The sequence below is a fragment of the Oncorhynchus kisutch genome, linkage group LG18 (genome assembly GCF_002021735.2).
Source record: "Oncorhynchus kisutch isolate 150728-3 linkage group LG18, Okis_V2, whole genome shotgun sequence".
NCBI classification, from domain to species: Eukaryota; Metazoa; Chordata; class Actinopteri; order Salmoniformes; family Salmonidae; genus Oncorhynchus; species Oncorhynchus kisutch.
Window position 1 is genome coordinate 73,442,791 of NC_034191.2, and position 22,588 is coordinate 73,465,378.

Sequence of the window (22,588 nt, forward strand, 5' to 3'; positions counted from 1 at the left end):
TACACTCAATTAGTATTCCGTAGCATTGCCTTTAAATTGTTTCGGTAGTCTTCCACAAGCTTCCCACAGTAAGTTGGATGAATTTTGGCCCATTCCTCCTGACGAAGCTGGTGTAACTGAGTCAGGTTTGTAGACCTCCTTGCTCGCACACGCTTTTTCAGTTCTGCCCACAAATTTTCTATGGGATTGAGGTCAGGGCTTTGTGATGACCACTCCAATACCTTGACTTTGTTGACCTTAAGCCATTTTGCCACAACTTTGGAAGTTTGCTTGGCGTCATTGTCCATTTGGAAGACCCATTTGCAACCAAGCTTGAACTTTCTGACTGATGTCTTGAGATGTTGCTTCAATATATCCAGATTTTCCTACCTCATGATGCCATCTATTTTGTGAAGTGCACCAGTCCCTCCTGCAGCAAAGCACCCCCACAACATGATGCTGCCACCCCCGTGCTTCACGGTTGGGATGGTGTGCTTCGTCTTGCAAGTGTCACCCTTTGTCCTCCAAACATAACAATGGTCATTATGGCCAAACAATTCTATTTTTGTTTTATCAGACCAGAGAACATTTCCCCAAAAGTACAATCTTCACCCCCATGTGCAGTTGTAAACCGTAGTCTGGCTTTTTTATGGCGGTTTTGGAGCAGTGGCTTCTTCCTTGCTGAGCGGCCTTTCAGGTTATGTCGATATAGGACTTGTTTTACTGTGGATATAGATACTTTTGTACTGGTTTCCTCCAGCATCTTCACATGGTCCTTTGCTGTTGTTCATGGATTGGTTTGCACTTTTCCACCAAACTACGTTCATCTCTGAGACAGAACGTGTCTCCTTCCTGAGCGGTATGACGGCTGCGTGGTCCCATGGTGATTATACTTGCGTACTATTGTTTGTAGAGATGAACTTGGTACCTTCAGGCAGTTTTTTTTCTGAGGTCTTGACTGATTTCCCCATTATGTCAAGCAAAGAGGCACTGCATTTGAAGGTAGGCCTTGAAATACATCCACAGGTACACCTCCAATTGACTCAAATTATGTCAATTAGCCTATCAGAAGCTTCTAAAGCCATGACATCATTTTCTTGAATTTTCCAAGCTGTTTAAAGGCACAGTCAACTTAGTGTATGTAAACTTCTGACGGTAATTGCGATACAGTGAATTGTAAGTGAAATAATCTGTCAACAATTGTTGGAAAAATTACTTGTCATGCACAAAGTAGATGTCGAACTGACTTGCCAAAACTATAGTTTAACAAGAAATTTGTGGAGTGGTTGAAAAAAAGTTGATGACTCCAACTGTACATCAGAGCTGTTGGCAGAGAAGTTTATGTTCATTTCTCTACCATAAGCCGCCTCTGTTGTTTTAGAGAATTTGGCACTACGTTCAACCGGCCTCAACCACAGACCACGCCAGCCCAAACCTGCACATGTGGCTTCTTCACCTGCGGGATCCATACACCCAGACAGCTGATAAAACAGGAGTATTTATGTCTGTAAGAAAGCCCTTTTGTGGGGAAAAACTCATTCTGATTGGGAAGGGGTGCAGCCAGTCTTGATATCCATAGGGCCTTATTCATTTATCAGTTGACTGATTTCCTTATATGAACTGTAATTCAGTAAAATCGTTGCATGTTGCGTTCACATTTTTGTTCAGTATAGATCCAGACTCCATCCTTGCAGATCTACCCAAGTGCCTAGAGGGTAGGTGGGCTAGGGGTTGTTTCTCCATCATAAAATTAATGTATTCTATGGAGTAAAGACTGGCTATAAGTCCGTACTGTAATTGGTTCTACATGACAGTAACTATCTCCACTCTACTCCAACTGGATTATAGAGAGGAATATAATGAGGATTAGATCTCTCATGGGGGCACATATTAATCCAGCCCACCAGGTTTCCATTTCCCCTTGGTAATGTTAATTATCATGGACCCGCTCTGAGAGCTGGCAAGAGTGAGGAGCGGTGTGATGACACATTCTGTTTCCCTGACTGGGTGGCAACCTCAGCGTTTTGACATGTTCTGAGGTAGAGGAGCCAAGAGGAAGTAGAATACCGAATCATTTATCCCAGGACAGGTTAGGGAAAATATATAATTCCTATATCACATACTGTAATATCAAAATATATCATTTTCATGTGTATTCTGATTTTTTGTTTTATACAAACTAAATCTAATTCTGAGAAACAATCAGACAGAAAATCAAACTGTAGTGAAACAATATGCAGATTTAATGATTACCAAAAAAAAGGGAATCAACATTCACTACACTAGTGAATGAATGCTGGCCAACTGTAGTGGCCATAATAATAACTTTATGAAATACGTTGTTATGCAAACTTTTCAAGGGGAAGGCAGGGGGGGTCAGGTAGCAATGAGATTACAGGCTTTAAATGAGAAGTAAGGCTCGATATTTCACCATGTTTAGTTTCTCAGAAGAAGGGGAAGACAGGAGGGGGGGGGGGGGGGGGTGATACGAGTGTACTCTAAGCTGGGATGGATAATTACTCTTAATGTCAAAGTCTTCCTATGTCCTTCCCCCAAAAAAACACAAATAGAAGGGGAAAAAAGAAGACGTTTCTCGAGGGAGAACAGGCTGTTAGCCACTTCAAGTAGAGGGATTTCCCAGTGTCCAGTGCTGTGGTTGGGGACGGGTTGCGAGGGCCCGAGGCGGATGGTTACATCAGGGAGCAGGACGTCCTGCCCTGGGGGGCTCCCCCCTCCATTTTCTCTGCTTCCAGGATGGTCCTCTTGAACACCTCCACCGCCGTCTGACTCACACAGGAAACAGGAAGTCAGAGGACAGAAATTATGCCATATCAAGACAACAGGAGTGTGCAGACTGATGTTTTCTCTGCTCTGTGCTTAATAGGTAGGTTAAATGGTGATGGTGAAATGTGTTCAGTTCACACCAGCAAATCTAAAAGAAAACCAAACATTGACAGATGAATTGTGGCTGCTGGGAAAGAAAGAAGGTTGAAACACTGGAATATTTGATACAAACATTATTTTGATATCATCAGCAGCATGTGTCAGCAGGTAGCCTGGCGGATAGGAGCGTTGGGCCAGTAACCGAAAGGTTGCTGGATCGAATCCTTGAGATGACAAGGTAAAAATCTGTAGTTCTGCCCTTGAGCGAGGCAGTTAAACCCACTGTTCCCTGAGCCCTCCACACCTCTCTGATTCAGAGGGGTTGGGATAAATGCGGAAGACATTTCAGTTGAATCCATTGAGTTGTACAACGGACTAGGTATCTCCTTTCCAATGGATCTAACATGCCTCCTTTGGAAAATTGGGGAAGTCGCAATTAATGTTGAATGATGCATTCAGACCATATCATTTAAATAACTTCAAAAAACAAATACAAGTCGGTTACTTCTTTGGTTTTCATACATATTGATCTGAAGCAGGACACCTCAAGTCACTATTTGCACTCTGCCTACAACAAAACCACTGTAACCTTGAAAAGACTATGGAGAGATTCTGCAACAGCCTTAAAGAAGTATCCGTCAAAATAATATTTTTTTCTGCAACAATAGGAAACCTTTATGGTCTTCTTCAGCAGCAGGGCCTATTCCTGAGAAGGAGAGGAACATTTCTTGGAAGAGGTGTGTGCACACATCTCCATCAAAGTAGAGAATGAGAAATTCAATAAGAAGCTCTCCCTCTCTCTGGAGCCCAGACTGCTGTCCTCAGCATCCCCAGAAAAGGCCTCTCCTCCTGGGGACCGAGATCAAAACGACACCCTGGTCTGGAGTCCTCACAGCACAGAAATGGGGTCTGATCAATGTCTACCCCCCCTATTCCCCTGCCTAGCTCTGTCCCCCCTACCCAGGAATGACAAGGATGAGAACTGATTAAAGAGATTGATGAGCGGAGAATGATGAACAAAGCTGTAGGTATTACACTTTGGCAAACTATCTTCCATGTTGGCACCAAATGTTTCTTCCTTTACATTACTCTCACTGTATGTATTCAAACTAGACTGTAATAGCCTTGGGACATTCGGTGCCAAGATGGCACCCATTACAATACTACAGTAGATGTCAAACTCCATCTAACCGATGGCTCTGGGAGTGAATGTCCAGTCATCACCTGGTTCTCTTTTGCAGAGGACTCCATGAATGCTGCGTTCCACGAGTCAGCCAGTGCTTTGCCTTCTTCACAACTGATTACACTGAGGAGAGAGGGGGAAACAACACGTCACATTGACTACAATTAGCTTGTGACAGCAGTACAGCCCATACGCACAGTTCCTGATTGTACTGAGGGGAACAGAATAATAAAGTGAACACCATTTGTTTGTAACGCTACAGTATAACCACATGTAAAAGTGTTAAAATCCAATGGGAGCCTTACAGGAGGGTAAAGGCTCTAATGACAAAACTGAGCTGTTTTCACTATGGGGGAATTCCGACCGGAGTCCAGCACGTGTAAATGGAACTGAGCTGTTTTCACTATGGGGGAATTCCGACCGGAGTCCAGCACGTGTAAATGGAACTGAGCTGTTTTCACTATGGGGGAATTCAGACCAGAGTCAAGCACGTGTAAATGGAACTGAGCTGTTTTCACTATGGGGGGATTCCGACCGGAGTCCAGCACGTGTAAATGGAACGCAATTCAATTTTTTATGCACTTTTCTCTCTACGCATATTCTGACCTTGAACTTAAGCATGAGAATAGCATGCTATTCACACTGGCAAAGCGCACGCCCCCACAAGGTGGGGGGGGACCGGCAAGCTTTGGGGGCCCCGCAGATAGCATATGAACACGTCATAAGTTATGAAATAAATGTTTTGAATTACAGGAAAGTAGCTTTAAAACTGAAGAAAAAAAAATTGTACATTTTGCCAATGTGTAGGAAAGCAGGACATTCGGGACAATCCTTGTCTGGCAGGGAAACACTTTTTATTGTTTTTTTTTGTGTGCATTATTTGAGCTCAAACGTTACATTTAGGGCAATTTTATAAGAAAAAAGATTTGTTTTGGGGAATTTAACAAAAAAAATACTCATGCTCCGGAGCAATGGATCCCAATTTCAAACTCTCCAAAAAAGGGTTTAAAATTATAAAAACTTGTAATAATGGATATCAACTGAATAACTATCTAATGTAGTTTCTTGCAATAGCCTTCTGAATGTTAAACAATATCTCTCAAAACTGTGATTCCTAAAAGATGTCCGAAGATCTGGTCAACTCCGTGAGATGTGTCTTAAATGGTTGTTTTTTTAATTGCCGATTTTCAAATGAATAATTTACCATATTTTACAAATGTTTGTATTTAACTTGTATTTTTAGAGGCAAAAACATGTCAGTTTTAATTATCTGTCGACAATTCTGCCAGTGGCTTGTAAACTCTAATGCTTTGTTAATACACTGTTCTGCAACATATGCTTAAACAATGGAAAACATTTCTGTGCAAGACCAAAGCTGTAAAAATTTCAATATATGTCCTAAATCTAGAAAATAAGGTCAAAATGCTAACAGAATTAGCCCTGAAATATGCATTACATATTTGAATAATATCTTGTTAGAATTAAACAATCAAGGCCTTTAAACACTTGTTGGACAATTATTGTAACAATAAATGGCTTTTATCTTGTCTGACGGAGTGGACATGAATCCAGTTATTTGCATTTTATGAATAAAAAATGTAATAATGTAACAATGTTGTTCCTTCAAATGGTGTGATAGCTGATACTTTGGTCTTTCAAAATATATATTTCAAATGTTGTTAATATTGGGGCAGCCTAGTGGTTAGAGTGTTGGACTAGGAACCGAAAGGTTACGAGTTCAAATCCCCGAGCTGACAAGGTACAAATCTGTCGTTCTGCCCCTGAACAGGCAGTTAACCCACTGTTCCTAGGCTGTCATTGAAAATAAGAAGTTGTTCTTAACTGACTTGCCTAGTAAATAAAGGTACAATATTAAGACAAATGTTTGTGGAGTTGAAATTGTCCCGTCTTTCAAGAAACCCTGAACTCTAAAACGGCATATAAAGGCTAAATGTGTAAAATAGCATGACATTAGCTATAATAGTGCGCTACGCCACTGGCTATTCACCCACTATTGGTTTGGGGTGGAGATCAAATAAATGAAGGTGTGTCTACAGATACACCGTATTCTGACCTTGACTTAATTCCCTCATAATTCCACTACCTTTCATTGCGAGGAAACCATGAATAAGGTTGAGTGGAAAAAGCTACTTTATTTTATCAGGACAGAAATAACAGCATGCTCTATATACTGTAAATGACAAATTGTTAAGAGCAAATTAGTCATCCATTTGGAGAAGGGGAATTTAAAGACAAATAGTTAAGAGCTAGGTAAATTAGTCATCCATTTGGAGAAGGGGAATTTAAAGACAAATAGTTAAGAGCTAGGTAAATTAGTCATCCATTTGGAGAAGGGGAATTTAAAGACAAATTGTTAAGAGCTAGGTAAATTAGTCATCCATTTGGAGAAGGGGAATTTAAAGACAAATAGTTAAGAGCTAGGTAAATTAGTCATCCATTTGGAGAAGGGGAATTTAAAGACAAATAGTTAAGAGCTAGGTAAATTAGTCATCCATTTGGAGAAGGGGAATTTAAAGACACATTGTTAAGAGCTAGGTAAATTAGTCATCCATTTGGAGAAGGGGAATTTAAAGACACATTGTTAAGAGCTAGGTAAATTAGTCATCCATTTGGAGAAGGGGAATTTAAAGACACATTGTTAAGAGCTAGGTAAATTAGTCATCCATTTGGAGAAGGGGAATTTAAAGACACATTGTTAAGAGCTAGGTAAATTAGTCATCCATTTGGAGAAGGGGAATTTAAAGACAAATTGTTAAGAGCTAGGTAAATTAGTCATCCATTTGGAGAAGGGGAATTTAAAGACAAATTGTTAAGAGCTAGGTAAATTAGTCATCCATTTGGAGAAGGGGAATTTAAAGACACATTGTTAAGAGCTAGGTAAATTAGTCATCCATTTGGAGAAGGGGAATTTAAAGACACATTGTTAAGAGCTAGGTAAATTAGTCATCCATTTGGAGAAGGGGAATTTAAAGACACATTGTTAAGAGCTAGGTAAATTAGTCATCCATTTGGAGAAGGGGAATTTAAAGACACATTGTTAAGAGCTAGGTAAATTAGTCATCCATTTGGAGAAGGGGAATTTAAAGACACATTGTTAAGAGCTAGGTAAATTAGTCATCCATTTGGAGAAGGGGAATTTAAAGACACATGGAAAATCATAAAACAATTGCCATTATGATCCCTGGAGATGAATGTGAAATCAGACATATTGAAGCAAACTGAAAATCATATCAACATGACATGTATCGGGGCCCCTTTTTCACAGTGAAGCAGGCTATAAATAAGTTGTGCCGTTATTCTGAATTTTAGCCACCGTCAGTAATACCCACATACATATAACTGTCCCTTTAATGTTAATTTCCTTACATTTGTAGCCTACATTTTGCATCATTACATTCAGTTCTGTTTACCTTGCTTTCCATACGTCCGTATAGTTGTTCCTAGCATTAGTGGATCATAGTCTAACGTTATACAATAATTTGTCATTTGGGACATGTAGCCTATTTGAATCATTATGGAACTCAGACCACACGTAGCAGGTTAAACCTGGAGCACGGTTCACAACGACTGGACAGTTGTCATACACTTCCATGATTACGGTAGATTTATAGGACTATTGTTCAACCCCTATTGTACACTTAAAAAAAACATTAATGAATTTAACTTGAATATGCCAATTTTCAGGACGACTCAAAGCATCATTTTTTTATTCAGCAATATATTTAGTGCTTAAAGGCTCTCCAAACCTGTTTATGATTCATATGACACCCAGTGTTATAACACGGTCATAATATGTAATAACAGCTACAATAACCTGTCATAACTCATGACCCATGTATTTACACTTGTGACATATATTGTATTATTTAATGGCTGGTTATGACACCTATATAAGAGTGTCAAAACCCACATTTATCCTTTCGTTTGAAAGTTTGTTTCTTAAATCCTTTGTTGTTATGAATTCTTGACCGTCAGGTTCTTTTCATCATATTTTAAATAACTTGTAGAAAATACACTTTATGACTCTGTCAAGAAGCTTTTGGATCATCATAATCATGAGTCAAAAAGAGGGTGTCTTGTCCTGCTCCTGAAATCTGCTCCTGTATTCATCCCAGTCATAAGTCAAAAAGAGGGTGTCTTGTCCTGCTCCTGCATTCATCCCAGTCATCAGCAACAGAGCATTGGGGTAGGTGCATGTCTGACATAAATGTGTGTGTAATTACAATTATAATTTAATATGGTCAATTAACAAACAAAAAATAACATTGTTGACACGTAGGCTATGGTGTAAGGGAATGTTTTGCCCTGTGTGGTTTTGTGGGTTTGGACACGTACAGTATGTAGGTGTCATAACAAACCATAAAATAACTACCATGGTAGGTTGTGTTGGTTTCTACACTCTTATGTACTGTAGGTGTCATAACCAGCCATAAAACAACAATGTCACAATAGGTCTAAATATATGTCATGACAGTGTTATGACCATATTATAAAAGGTTATGACAAGTTGTGTCAGCTGTCATGACTGTTTTATGACCATATTATAACAGGTTATGACAAGTTGTGTCAGCTGTCATGACTGTGTTATGACCATATTATAACAGGTTATGACAAGTTGTGTCAGCTGTCATGACTGTGTTATGACGCTGAGTGTAAAGTGTTACCGATTCATAACACTTTCCTAACCCTAAAACTGCCTAAATAATCTACAAGATAAGAGTATTATTAAATCTACCTGAGACGGAGACAAATATGCATATATTAGATGACTTTCTTTCATTGATCCCTATATTCTGAATCATTCTCTACAGATATTCTAGTTGGCCTGTCGAGAAAAATGTAATAAAAAATGTACACCACATTTAAAGTGATGGCCTTAGATAAAAGGTCCTGAAAACCCCATTTAATGAAAACTACACGAGAACATATGTTGGCCAGCAAGTGGGTTCTCAGTGTTTGAATTCAAATGTGTGCAGAGCTCAAGGGAACCACACCTGCAAAGTCTAAATACCAACTACTGATAAGAGCTTAGGAAAGGCATACGTAAGAAAGGTGTCATTCCCTATGTCTGAATTGGGCCCTATAAGCCACAGAGTAGGCTCGCTACGCTATTTCTCAACACTACCCTGGTCCCAGATCTGTTTGTGCTATATAGCCAACTCCTATGGTCGCAGCTAGGGATGTGGCGGTCACAAAATTGTCAGCCGGTGATTGTCAAACAAATAACTCTGAGTCTCACGGTAATTCACCGTTAGTTAACATAAAACACATTTTACAACCCTACAAGCCATTTTAAAAAGGCTCATAAATCCATGTAATATAGCCTAGACCTTCACAATAAATCCATGATTTGCTTTAGACAGTTCTAAAGAAGCATGATATGAAGAAAATGTAGTCTATTTCAGAAGAAAAGAATAGCATACTGTTGTTTTTAGAGTTATTAATGTAACTTTGGTTGTTCTACAAACGTTGGGCTATATGTTTTGATTTGTAAGACATTGTAAGGCTGCATGATGAGACTAATGATGATTTGAAAAGTGCTTGAAAGGCATGAGTTCTGCTTTGTTTTTTTGTGCAGGCTGTACACACTCCAGTAGTCTCTCATTAACAATTTGACAAGCACTTGATAATGCCTCGAATTTAACGGTGGCATCCCCTTTGTGGCTGTAATGCTCCCTAAAAAACATGCCTTTTGCGGCCCAGAGTGCTGTGCCCTTCTCACGGAGCGTGCTGCGCAATCCGAAGCGTCTCTCACTCACATGGCTCTCCGTCACGTGATTGGGTCTTTCTCACAGGCTACAAGTTAAGACAGACATCGGGGAAGCAACTCCTTATCCAATTCCGAGGTGCATATTGAAGATATTGGAAGAAATGTCCACATTTACTTTGTTAGCCAACAATAAGAGTAGGCCTAAAGAACAGCAAAAGCACTAGCCTGTCAATCTACTATCCCCCATAGTACAAAAGTTGACCTATTCTATTCTTTGTGAGAACAAAATATGTCAAACATATTTTGGGACAGTTGTGGGTTGCGATAGATCCCAAATTAATACAACCACTAACATCAAAAAACCTGTTTCATGCAATGGGTGATGCAACAGATCAGAACGTTTAGTTTAAAATGTTGATCAACTATTAGGCTTTTTCTTCACATTATAAGCACAGCAATGAGCACACAGCAGTAGGCTATAAGCACGAATGTCCATTAGCAGGAAAACACCATTATCTAAAGTGACCACAAATGCAATTATGCATGTAATGCTTTTATTATAAAGTTGCATTTTTATGGTGGAAATTATCTTCCCCAAACTTGAAACTCACACGATGCTTATATGCCAGTCAGGCTCTACAACCCTTGTAAAGCGGATTCATGTGCTTCATTTTAAAGAAGTTATTTGGCCGCTTTAGTTGTGATACAAACCTTATTAAAACATACAGGCCTATGGGTTAGGCTACACGAGGTGTGCGAATATGATAAGAAAAAGGAAAAAAAAATAGACATTGTTTCTTGCCTTACGCTGGGCATCATTCACAAGTGATATGCTAATATTGTCACTCATCACACTAATCTTGATTTAATCTGGTCTTTACATATACTAAATAATATATATGTTTAAAATATATGTTTTGATTTAGAATGGACCATTATCATGCACCTGTATCAAAACAGGGGCAGTGGAAAAAAAATACATGTCATCTATGCACTTAAATAGTGATTGGAGGATACATTTCCCAGTGTTGTTTTTTTTCTTCATGCCAGCCAGGAAGGCTATACTCCTGTTGTAAATATAAGCAACGTGCTTAATATTAGGAGAGTTGAGAAATAAACATAGTAGGCCTAGCCTATAGAAAGATGGGATCCTCCTCTTTTTAATAGAGGCCATCACTCTGTTTCTTCTGCAATTGCATAGACTATAGAAATGTTGTGCAACATGAGCTCTCATGAAGTGTTTGATTAGATTTTCAAATACATTTGCATTGATGTCAGAGTGATTAGAAGGACAATTGAGTGCTGAGTACCAGGCTGTTAGCAAGTTTGGTAGGCTACTAACGGCCAGCAGCAGTGTCAGAGCTTGGAGAAACCTAATTACGTGACTAAGTGGTCATGTGAAATTTGACTGCCTTCAATGACTTGTGACCGCCGGTGTGGCGGTAATACCAGGTTATTTATACACCACGTCGACTAACTGAAAAGACAGCATCACAATACTAAGATAACATCCCCTTTTCCCCACTGATCCTAACTGCATCGCATGAGTCTTCAGCCGAGCCCAAAGCTACATAGCTCAGGGGTGTAAACCCCTTCACTCCCATGATTTAATAGCCTGGTGTTATTGATTCATTAAAGAGGTCCAGCCGGTTCTCACTTCACCCAGAGCAAGCCTTTCACTGCCCTCGAGACAGGAAGAAGAGAGATGGGGAAGTGATCAGTAATGCCTTGATTACTTTAGTGGACTAACACAGTCTACTAGGCTCCTGTGTGTCTGGGTGGGCGTTCAATGGACAGTTCACAACCTCACTCCACACTGAGAAGAACATGAATAATCTCAATGCTGCGTACATCACCTCAATGGGGCCAGCGTGTGTACATCACCTCAATGGGGCCAGCGTGTGTACATCACCTCAATGGGGCCAGAATGTGTGCATCACCTCAATGGGGCCAGCGTGTGTGCATCACCTCAATGGGGCCAGCGTGTGTGCATCACCTCAATGGGGCCAGCGTGTGTGCATCACCTCAATGGGGCCAGCGTGTGTACATCACCTCAATGGGGCCAGAGTGTGTGCATCACCTCAATGGGGCCAGCGTGTGTGCATCACCTCAATGGGGCCAGCATGTGTGCATCACCTCAATGGGGCCAGCGTGTGTGCATCACCTCAATGGGGCCAGCGTGTGTACATCACCTCAATGGGGCCAGCGTGTGTACATCACCTCAATGGGGCCAGCGTGTGAACATCACCTCAATGGGAATGGCAGACAACATTTCCTGCTTTGAGGTGACTGTGCCCCATTTCCTGTTTATTCTGGGAATGACTGAGAGGGAGAGTACGAAAGAGGAAGCAGAAACAAAAAAGGAATAGGAGGAGGAAAGATGTAGAGCTATGAGTGAGTGACCCATTTTCAGAAAAGCATCAGGCTGGCAGTGTGTACTACACTATACTACAGGCCTGGTAAGAGACAGAAGACAGTGTGTAGTATGTTATACAGGCCTGGTAAGAGACAACATACAGTGTGTACTATACTGTACAGGCCTGGTAAGAGACAGTAGACAATAACTACTACACTGTCTTCCTATAACTACAACTACTATTAGACTGTCTTCCTATAACTACAACTACTACTAGACTGTCTTCCTATACCCACAACTACAACTAGATTGTCTTCCTACAACTACTACTAGACTGTCTTCCTATACCTACTACTAGACTGTCTTCCTACAACTACAACTAGACTGTCTTCCTACAACTACAACTAGACTGTCTTCCTACAACTACAACTAGACTGTCTTCCTACAACTACAACTAGACTGTCTTCCTACAACTACAACTAGACTGTCTTCCTATACCTACTACTAGACTGTCTTCCTCTACCTACTACTAGACTGTCTTCCTCTACCTACAACTACTACTAGACTGTCTTCCTCTACCTACAACTACTACTAGACGGTCTTCCTCTACCTACAACTACTACTAGACTGTCTTCCTATACCTACAACTACAACTAGACTGTCTTACTACAACTAGACTAGACTGTCTTACTACAACTAGACTGTCTTCCTATCCCTACAACTACTACTAGACTGTCTTCCTATCCCTACAACTACTACTAGACTGTCTTCCTATCCCTACAACTACTACTAGACTGTCTTCCTATACCTACAACTACTACTACACTGTCTTCCTATACCTATACCTACAACTACTACTACACTGTCTTCCTATAACTACTACTACACTGTCTTCCAATAACCACCACCATTCCACTTTCCTCCCATACTTTCTACATTCTCATGTTAGGAATTAGGCCTAACTAACTGACTGATTGACCCAGGCATGCAGCAGACTGACCTGACCCTGCCTTCTCCAAAACAGAGCCTTCTCCAAAGACAGCTTAGAGCAGACTGGACTACTGTTTACCAGCTAGTGTCAATGTGCCAACAGGCCAGTAGTCTAGTTTAGTGGAGTCAGGACAACGAGGGAATGGCATTGAGTGGGAGATGGATTTCCAGGGAGATCGTTCAAGATTGACTGCAAAATTTGACATCTATCCATGCCTTCAAAACAGGCTACTAGGGGCAACAGTGAGCGCTATTACCACCAAGTAGTCTTGGGTTTTGCCAGGACCTTGTGTATGAGGGTTGTGGATAAGTGTAATCTCATGACTCTGGATCTGAAGGGTAAGTGTTCGACCCGTCATGGATACTGGTTTTTCTTTTAAAAAATGTACCCTATCCAAAACTTTAACCCTTACCTTAACCATTCAGAATGAGTGACTAAACTTAACCCTTAACTTCAAAATTTGACATTTGGAGAAATGGAATGCTAGAGCAGGAGAAACAAAAACACAGAAATTTGACGTTTGGAGAATGTGGTTATACATCTACTTCTGCAGTGAGACAGCTTGTTGCAATTTCGCCCTCCGTGCAAAAGATGGAAGATGTGGAGCCTTATATGGCAGGCCCATAAAATGACAGGACATCAAGTCGTAAAGGTTTATTCCAGCCCCGCACCCTCTGCTGAACCAATGTACTTTCTCTCCACTCGGTCAGCTGAACAGGCCTCCACAGAGTCAAACATAACGACAAGACAGAACAGTAAATCCCTGTTAAATCTAATTTAAGAAAATGAAAACAACTGTCCTCTGGGAAGACTAGCTGTGTGTGTGTGTGTGTCATACCGTTCCATGTGAAGATCTTTCTTGTTCCCCACCAACATGATGGGTACTCTGCAGAAGACAAAGTCCTGTCAGTCAAACGAATCAGTGAAACACTGTGTATATGTATGTATATATATATTGAAACATTGTCAGATAGTGGATCAGTCTACTTACTGTACTTTACCCACCATATCCAATAATTTTTCGTGGATAACTTTTATTACTTCAAAACTACAAAAGAAAAACAAAAAAAGGTCATTCAATCTTTTATGATCAGCACAAATAAAAAGCATTTAAAGCATTAAATAAAACTCCTACTAGACACAAGAACAGAGTCAACAGAACATTACTAAATCTATTCTCAAAGAAATCATCTTACAATGGTTATACAGTTGAATAGTTAACAATTGGGTCTAGAAATGTGTGTAAAAATGCTTACTTGTACTTAAATGCATTCTTAAATGGGTGTAAAGCTTGACATTTTCTAGGTCGGACAATGTTAAATCTGCAACATGTTGGTGTCCAGCATATCAAATGGCTTCATTCTCTGTCCCCGGCACCTCCAGTCTGTGTGTGTGGGCGTGTTTGTGTGCGAATAAGCAGCAACACCATCTGAGAGCTAAGTGGGTGCTGATCCATCCACATCTTCACAATAATAAGAAGGATAAATTAACCCACTGCCTTTTATCACCTACATAGATTTTTAATAGGGGCCTCATCAAAAGATAATCATTTGTTCATTAAATGTGTTACATTGGTATGGATTTGGAGAGGGCTGATGGGAGGCGTAACCTACCATGATTACATTGACAAACGTTGCCTAACGACCAGACTGGGACAAAATCAGGGCTGCGTTCAAAAAAAGGAAGAGGACTGTTGCGGTTGAACCATTGCTTGAAATCGATACGACATAAGCTTTGATACGAGAAGAAACCTCCCTCAAATAAAAACCATCAATACTACTGTACTTAATGTTCCATTTCAATACTACTGTACTTAATGTTCCATTTCAATACTACTGTACTTAATGTGCCATTTCAATACTACTGTACTTAATGTTCCATTTCAATACTACTGTACTTAATGTGCCATTTCAATACTACTGTACTTAATGTGCCATTTCAATACTACTGTACTTAATGTTCCATTTCAATACTACTGTACTTAATGTTCCATTTCAATACTACTGTACTTAATGTGCCATTTCAATACTACTGTACTTAATGTTCCATTTCAATACTACTGTACTTAATGTGCCATTTCAATACTACTGTACTTAATGTGCCATTTCAATACTACTGTACTTAACAATGTGCTATTTGTTTGCTTGTTAGATGCCTTTCCAACATCTAGTTGAGGAATGTTGTTCCATCAGTGTCATAGTCTACTGTAGAGGCCTATATAACTCAACCCAATGTAGCAGGCGTATAATAAATGCCTTAGTGTCGTAGCTTTTTTTCTGGCCCCGAGGAGAAAAAGAAGAGGGGGAGGTTCTCTTCTGCACTGTTGAACCAATCCAGTAAATGTGGAGGAGGAGTTAAGATGGGGAGTCGCCTTGTTAACGTCCAAAAGGAGAAGTCGAGTGACAGGCTCTCTTTCCATTTCCTCTGAAAATCAGATGCATCTGTTTTTTTTAAACCCGGCAGAGGGTGAGCTAGACCTGACGCAGAGTTTGAGACTCAATATAAAATGACGAACGTTGAGTCCCAACCTGGTCAGTAGAAACGCATGTAAATCAATGGGGATATTAACTAAATTTGACATCATTAACTGGCCAGTAGGAAGACATGACGGGATGGGGTTAGGAACAGATTTCTCCAGGGAAACTCTCCCTAGGCCCGCTCCCATGGCATCTTACATACGTCTCTGGGGCACACACACACAGCATCCTAGGCTCCAGTACAATAGTCTTAAACAGGACAAAGCATTTGCTACAGTATGAATCCTGTTGAAATGATAGTCTAGAAATGTATGGAGGAATTACAGGAGAGAAAATGCAGTAGTAGAGTTATCAGGAAGCCCTTGGAAAAGAGACTCTGGGTCTTAATGGGCTTTTCCTGGTTAAATAAAATATGACTTTCATTTTGGTCAACTCTCTGCAGTCAGGAGAACTTCTGTACTTGTTCATTCTCGTATTAACGGTGAGAGTGAGAAGCTGACAGAGAGAGACTGGAGGGGGAAATCAATCATTTCCAGGCCCAGGGACATGTACTAGTCTGTGGCGACCTAAATGCCAGAACCGGACAAGAACCTGACACCCTCAGCACACAGGGGGACAAACACCTGCCTGCAGGTGACAGCATTCCCTCCCACATATGCCCCCCTAGACACAACTATGACAACATAACCAACAAAAACGGGTCACAACTCCTGCAGCTCTGTCGCACGCTGGGTATGTACATAGTCAATGGTAGGCTTCGAGGGGACTCCCTAGGTAAGTATACCTACCTATAGCTCATCTCTTGGCAGTAGTACTGTAGACTACTTTATCACTGACCTCAACCCAGAGTCTCTCAGAGCGTTCACAGTCAGCCCACTGACACCCTTATCAGACCACAGCAAAATCAGTCTACTTGAACAGAGCAATACTCAATCAAAGCCAAAGGAACTGAGTGAAATGCTATAGATGGAAGGAATGCAGTTTGGAAACCTACCAAAAAACAATTAGGCAACAACAAATTCAATCCCTTTTAGACAATTTCCTGGGTAAAACATTCCACTGCAATAGTGAAGGTGTAAACTTGGCAGTAGAAAATCCTAACAGTATATTTGACCTCTCAGCTTCCCTATCAAATAGAAAACTGAAGACAATGAACAACAATGACAAATGGTTTGATGAAGAATGCAAAAATTTAGAAACCTGTCCAACCAAAAACATAGACCCGGAAAACCTGAGTCTACACCTCCACTATGGTGAATCACTAAAACAATACAGAAATACACTAGGGAAAAAGAAGGAACAGCACGTCAGACATGAGCTCAATGTAATTGAAGAATACATAGACTAACCACTTCTGGGAAAATTGGAAAACACTAAGCAAACAACAACACAAATAATTATCTATCCAAAATGGAGATGTATGGGTAAACCTTTTCTCCAATCTTTTTGGCTCTATAACAAAGAATAAAGAACAAAAACATATACACTGCTCCAAAAAATAAAGGGAACACTAAAATAACACATCCTAGATCTGAATGAATGAAATAATTTTGTTAAATACTTTCTTCTTTACATAGTAGAATGTGCTGACAAAAATCACACAAATTATCAATGGGAATCAAATGTATCAACCCATGGAGGTCTGGATTTGGAGTCACACTCAAAATTAAAGTGGAAAACCACACTACAGACTGATCCAACTTTGATGTAATGTCCTTAAAACAAGTCAAAATGAGGCTCAGTAGTGTGTGTGGCCTCCACGTGCCTGTATGACCTCCCTACAATGCCTGGGCATGCTCCTGATGAGGCTCCTCCCAGACCTGGCCTAAAGCATCCGCCAACTCCTGGACAGTCTGTGGTGCAACGTGGCGTTGGTGGATGGAGCGAGACATGATGTCCCAGATGTGCTCAATTGGATTCAGGTCTGGGGAACGGGCGGGCCAGTCCATAGCATCAATGCCTTCCTCTTGCAGGAACTGCTGACCCACTCCAGCCACATAAGGTCTAGCATTGTCTTGCATTAGGAGGAACCCAGGGCCAACCGCACCAGCATATGGTCTCACAAGGGGGCTGAGGATCTCATCTCGGTACCTAATGGCAGTCAGGCTACCTCTGGCGAGCACATGCGGCCACCCAAAGAAATGCCACCCCACACCATGACTGACCCACCGCCAAACCGGTTTTGCTGTAGGATGTTGCAGGCAGCAGAACGTTCTCCACGGCGTCTCCAGACTCTGTCACGTCTGTCACATGTGCTCAGTGTGGACCTGCTTTCATCTGTGAATCGCCATGACCACAAATACAAATTCCATCTAGATACTGTTGCCCTAGAGCACACAAAAAAACTATACATACCTTGGCCTAAACATCAGCGCCACAGGTAACTTCCACAAAGCTGTGAATGATCTGAGAGACAAGGCAAGAAGGGCATTCTATGCCATCAAAGGGAACATACATTTCAACATAACAATTAGGATCTGGCAAAAAATACTTGAATCAGTCATAGTGCCCATTGCCCTTTATGGTTGTGAGGTCTGGGGTCCGCTCATCAACCAAGACTTCACAAAATGGGACAAACACCAAATTGAGACTCTGCATGCAGAAATCTGCAAAAATATCCTCCGTGTACAACGTAGAACATAAAAAAATGCATGCAGAGCAGACTTAGGCCGATACCCACTAAGTATCAAAATCCAGAAAAGAGACGTTCAATTCTACAACCACTTAAAAGGAAGCGATTCCCAAACCTTCCATAACAAAGCCATCACCTACAGAGAGATGAACCCGGAGAAGAGTCCCCTAAGCAAGCTGGTCCTGGGGCTCTGTTCACAAACACACCCTACAGAGCTCCAGGACAGCAGCACAATTTGACCCAACCAAATTATGAGAAAACAAAAAGAGAATTACTTAATGCTATTTGGCCCTAAAACAGAGAGTACACAGTGGCAGAATACCTGACCACTGTGACAGACCCAAACTTAAGGAAAGCTTTGACTATGTACAGACTCAGTGAGCATAGCCTTGCTATTGAGAAAGGCCGGCGTAGGCAGACATGGCTCTCAAGGGAAGATGTGCTCACTGCCCACCAAATGAGGTGGAAACTGAGCTGCACTTCCTAACCTCCTGCCCAACGTATGACCATATTAGAGAGACATATTTCCCTCAGATTACACAGATCCACAAAGAATAAAAAAATGTATCAAATTTTGATAAACTCCCATATCTACTGGGTGAAATTCCACAGTGTGCCATCACAGCAGCAATATTTGTGAACTGTTGCCACGAGAAAAGGGCAACCAGTGAAGACCATCACCATTGTAAATACAACCCATATTTATGCTTATTTATTTTCCCTTGTGTACTTTAACCATTTGTACACTGTTAAAACACTGTATATATATATATATATATATAACATTTGTAATGTCTTTATTGTTTTGAAACTTCTGTATGTGTAACATTTACTGTTCATTTTTATTGTTTATTCCACTTTTGTATATTATCTATCTCACTTGCTTTGGCAATGTTAACACGTTTCCCATGCCAATAAAGCCCCTTGAATTGAAAGACAGAGAGACAGAAGAAAAAAAGCACAGAGACCCAAATAATGGTGAATTACACCTTCATTACTGTGAGACAAAAAAGAAACGTTAAAAGAAATCCAAACAAGAGAAATTAGCGATACAAAATGGTGACATATGGACAACCTATTTTAAAACACTCACCGTTCAAATTGACACAAACGCAGAACGCCAAATTCATGAGAAGTTGAATGTATTAGAAAAAGCTTTAAAGGACAATCAAAATCCATTGGACTCCCCAATTACTGACCAAGAGCTCTATAAGAAACTTCAGGCCCTCAAATTTAAAAAGCATGCAGACCTGATGACATCCTAACTGAGATGCTCAAATTCACTAGTGCAACCTTTCAATTGGCTATATTAAAACTGTTTAATTTGATCCTGAGTGTAGGTTATTTCCCTGACATCGGGAATCAAGGTCTCATAACCCCAATCTTTAAGAACGGAGACAAATTTGACCCTAACAATTACAGAGGCATTTGTGTGAACAGTAACCCGGGGAAGGTTTTCTGTAGTATTATAAATGTAAGAGTTCTAATCTTCCTTAATAAGGACAATGTCTTGAGTAAAAGCCCAATTGGATTTATACCAAAACATTGCACGACTGATCATATTTACACCCTACTCACCCTGATAGTTAAACATGTCCACCAAAATATACGCTTGCTTTATCGACTTCCAAAAAGCATTTGATTCTATTTGGCATACAGGACTGTTCTACAAAGTTATTGAAAGTGGTGTAGGTGGTAAAACATATGACATAATTAAATCAATGTATTCTGGGAATACGTGCACCATTACAGAATTCTTTAACCAGGGGCAGAGCCTTCGCCAGGGTTGCAAGCTGAGCCCTGCACTCTTCAATATTTACATCAACAAATTGGCCACTATTCTAGAAAAATCCTCAGCCCCTGGTGTTAGTCTCCACAATTCAGAGGTTAAATGCCTACTCTTCGCAGATGACCTATGCCTGTTGTTACCCACAGAACATGACCTACAGCAGAGCCTGGACCTGCTAGAGCAGTACTGCCAGACCTGAGCCCTGGCAGTAAAACCCAAAAAGACTAAAATAATGATTTTTCCAGAAAATATCCAGATCTCATGGAATTAGGCTCTTGCTCAATGCCAAAATGCTGAGCCTGGGCTATATCTTTAGAAAACACAATGCATGCTATTTCACCATCACATGTGGCTAATTTCAAAACTGGATATATTCAAGAAACAGAGCATAGCTCAAATGCAGGTAAAATTGGTACTAGGCTACTCTTTCTGGCCTTTTAGACAATTCCATAATATCGACGTGGCAGAATAGCAACCTAAAATTACTGCATTTCCAGTATTCACTCAGGTAGAAAACAGAAAGTGGACTTTAGTCAATAAAAAAAAAACTTTTCAAATCAACATAAGTGATTCTCGCTGCATTCACAAACCACACAGTGTTTAACCTGGAGCAGTAGCACAACACAGGATATATTCCGGTATAGGACTACTATCATTACATATTCCCACTAGTGTTGGAGTACTCACTACAGAGGCCTTACTCCATCGAAACGCTCCTATACAGCCCTTATATATGACCGAGAGAGAGAGAAAGAGTGAGTGTGTAATTGAGAGATGGATGGAGTGAGGAAAGAGAGTAGGATGGAGAGGAAGCCAGTGAGGGGAGAGATGATGAGGTTAAGAGAGAAGAGGCAAGGGAGGAGAGAGATAGATGGAATGATTTTATCTCCAGCTGACATGGAGGCAAGGTAGAACACACACCCCACATGCGCTAGAAACGACCATCTCTGATTCATATATTTCAGCTACCTCTAATACTGCAACATACAGAAGCCCTGTTCCATATAATAGCATTCAGATAGAAATGTGAAAGATCAGAGGCACTATTTGTAATTTAATATTCACCAAAATAACATACTACACATCTTCCCTTTCAAACGTGACTAGATCTTTAATTTCAAACTAGCAGAGGCACAAAATAATGAGATTTTCATTGAGAACGTATTGATTTGGCAGGTGTTCGAGCTCACTTTGAATAATAATAGCTGCAATGGTTTATTCATGCCTTTTATAAGAGAGAGAGAGAGGAGAGCTACCAGATAGATTCAAAGAAACCTTAAGCGACGAGATCACTCAGGGATAAGCAACGAAGCTTTAGCAGCAGTATGAAGGGGAGGGTGGAGCTTACCTACCTTTTATTTGACGTGACAGAATACACCAAAATGTATCCGTTGATGTCTATGGAGTAGGTCTGTGGGAAAATGGAGTATTCATCCTGCCAGAGAGAAAGAAGCCTTTTGTGGAAGGATTCGTCAAACATCAGAGAGAGAGAATGTCTACCCTACGATGGGAAAAATTAGGAAATGTAGCTACTGTATGTGGAACGAGGCTGAATAAGGATGTCAATTGAGATCTAATCTACACCTGGTCTAGTCTACACGGCCCCCCCGGTCCAGTCTACACGGCCCCCCCGGTCCAGTCTACACTGCCCCCCCGGTCCAGTCTACACTGCCCCCCCGGTCCAGTCTACACTGCCCCCCCGGTCCAGTCTACACTGCCCCCCCGGTCCAGTCTACACTGCCCCCCCGGTCCAATCTACACTGCCCCCGGTCCAATCTACACTGCCCCCGGTCCAATCTACACTGCCCCCGGTCCAATCTACACTGCCCCCGGTCCAATCTACACTGCCCCCGGTCCAATCTACACTGCCCCTGGTCCAATCTACACTACACCTGGTATTAATATTTTATGTTGTGTGAGAAGTCTCTCCACTGGTAAGAGGGACACACCTGTCCAGCGGTGTCCACCAACTGCAGGTGGTACTCCTGACCATTCACTGTGATCATCTTTGTAAACGCTGAGGAGAGAGAGAGAAAGGAAGACTAAAGTTGTGTTTACACTGGCAGTCATTCTGATCTTTTGGTCACCAATTGGTCTTTTGACTAATCAGATAAACTCTTTTGCTGTGTATTGGGCTGCCTGTGTAAATGCAGTCTTAGAGTTCCTAAGTAATTCTACCCACCTACAGTTCTGTCAGAGGTATTCTAAAAGAACATAGAATTAGCAAGACAAGTAGAGACACAAAGAACGTCTCATTCATTACAAATAAGAAGGCCATTTCTCCACATCGCTTTGATGAGCCCATGACAAATCATGGTGAAGCAGAGAGAGAAGTAGGGCAACATGTTGATGTGGTGCTGAGATCATAACACAGTGGAAGTGACGTGCTTAAATCAACTAGAACAGGCAGGACTGAGACACATTCTGATTGGGCTGTGACTCTGGATGACTGGAACTGAACTTCCTGCCTGCCGACTGCCCAACAGACAGAGGCTACTCCCTCCGAGCTCATGGGCAAGACCACATGTACACCGCTTTCTTCTTCAAGGTGAGTGGAGGTGAAAACC

At 41.0% G+C, this 22,588-nt stretch overlaps 1 protein-coding gene across 2 annotated transcripts in view; it reads right to left on the bottom strand.

Moving 5' to 3' along the window:
• Nucleotides 1-2,199: 2,199 nt before the first annotated feature.
• LOC109909557 (GTP-binding protein Rheb) overlaps nt 2,200-22,588 on the bottom strand; it is a 35,360-nt gene continuing 14,971 nt past the window's right edge. For both annotated transcript variants that reach the window (XM_031796754.1, XM_031796753.1), the window contains 6 exons: nt 21,971-22,038; nt 21,374-21,456; nt 14,115-14,171; nt 13,962-14,009; nt 4,087-4,168; nt 2,200-2,762 (listed from right to left, as the gene is read on the bottom strand). In XM_031796754.1, coding sequence (XP_031652614.1) covers nt 2,670-2,762; nt 4,087-4,168; nt 13,962-14,009; nt 14,115-14,171; nt 21,374-21,456; nt 21,971-22,038 — 431 coding nt within the window. In that variant the 3' untranslated portion in view covers nt 2,200-2,669. The remainder of the gene's footprint in view (nt 2,763-4,086; nt 4,169-13,961; nt 14,010-14,114; nt 14,172-21,373; nt 21,457-21,970; nt 22,039-22,588) is intronic.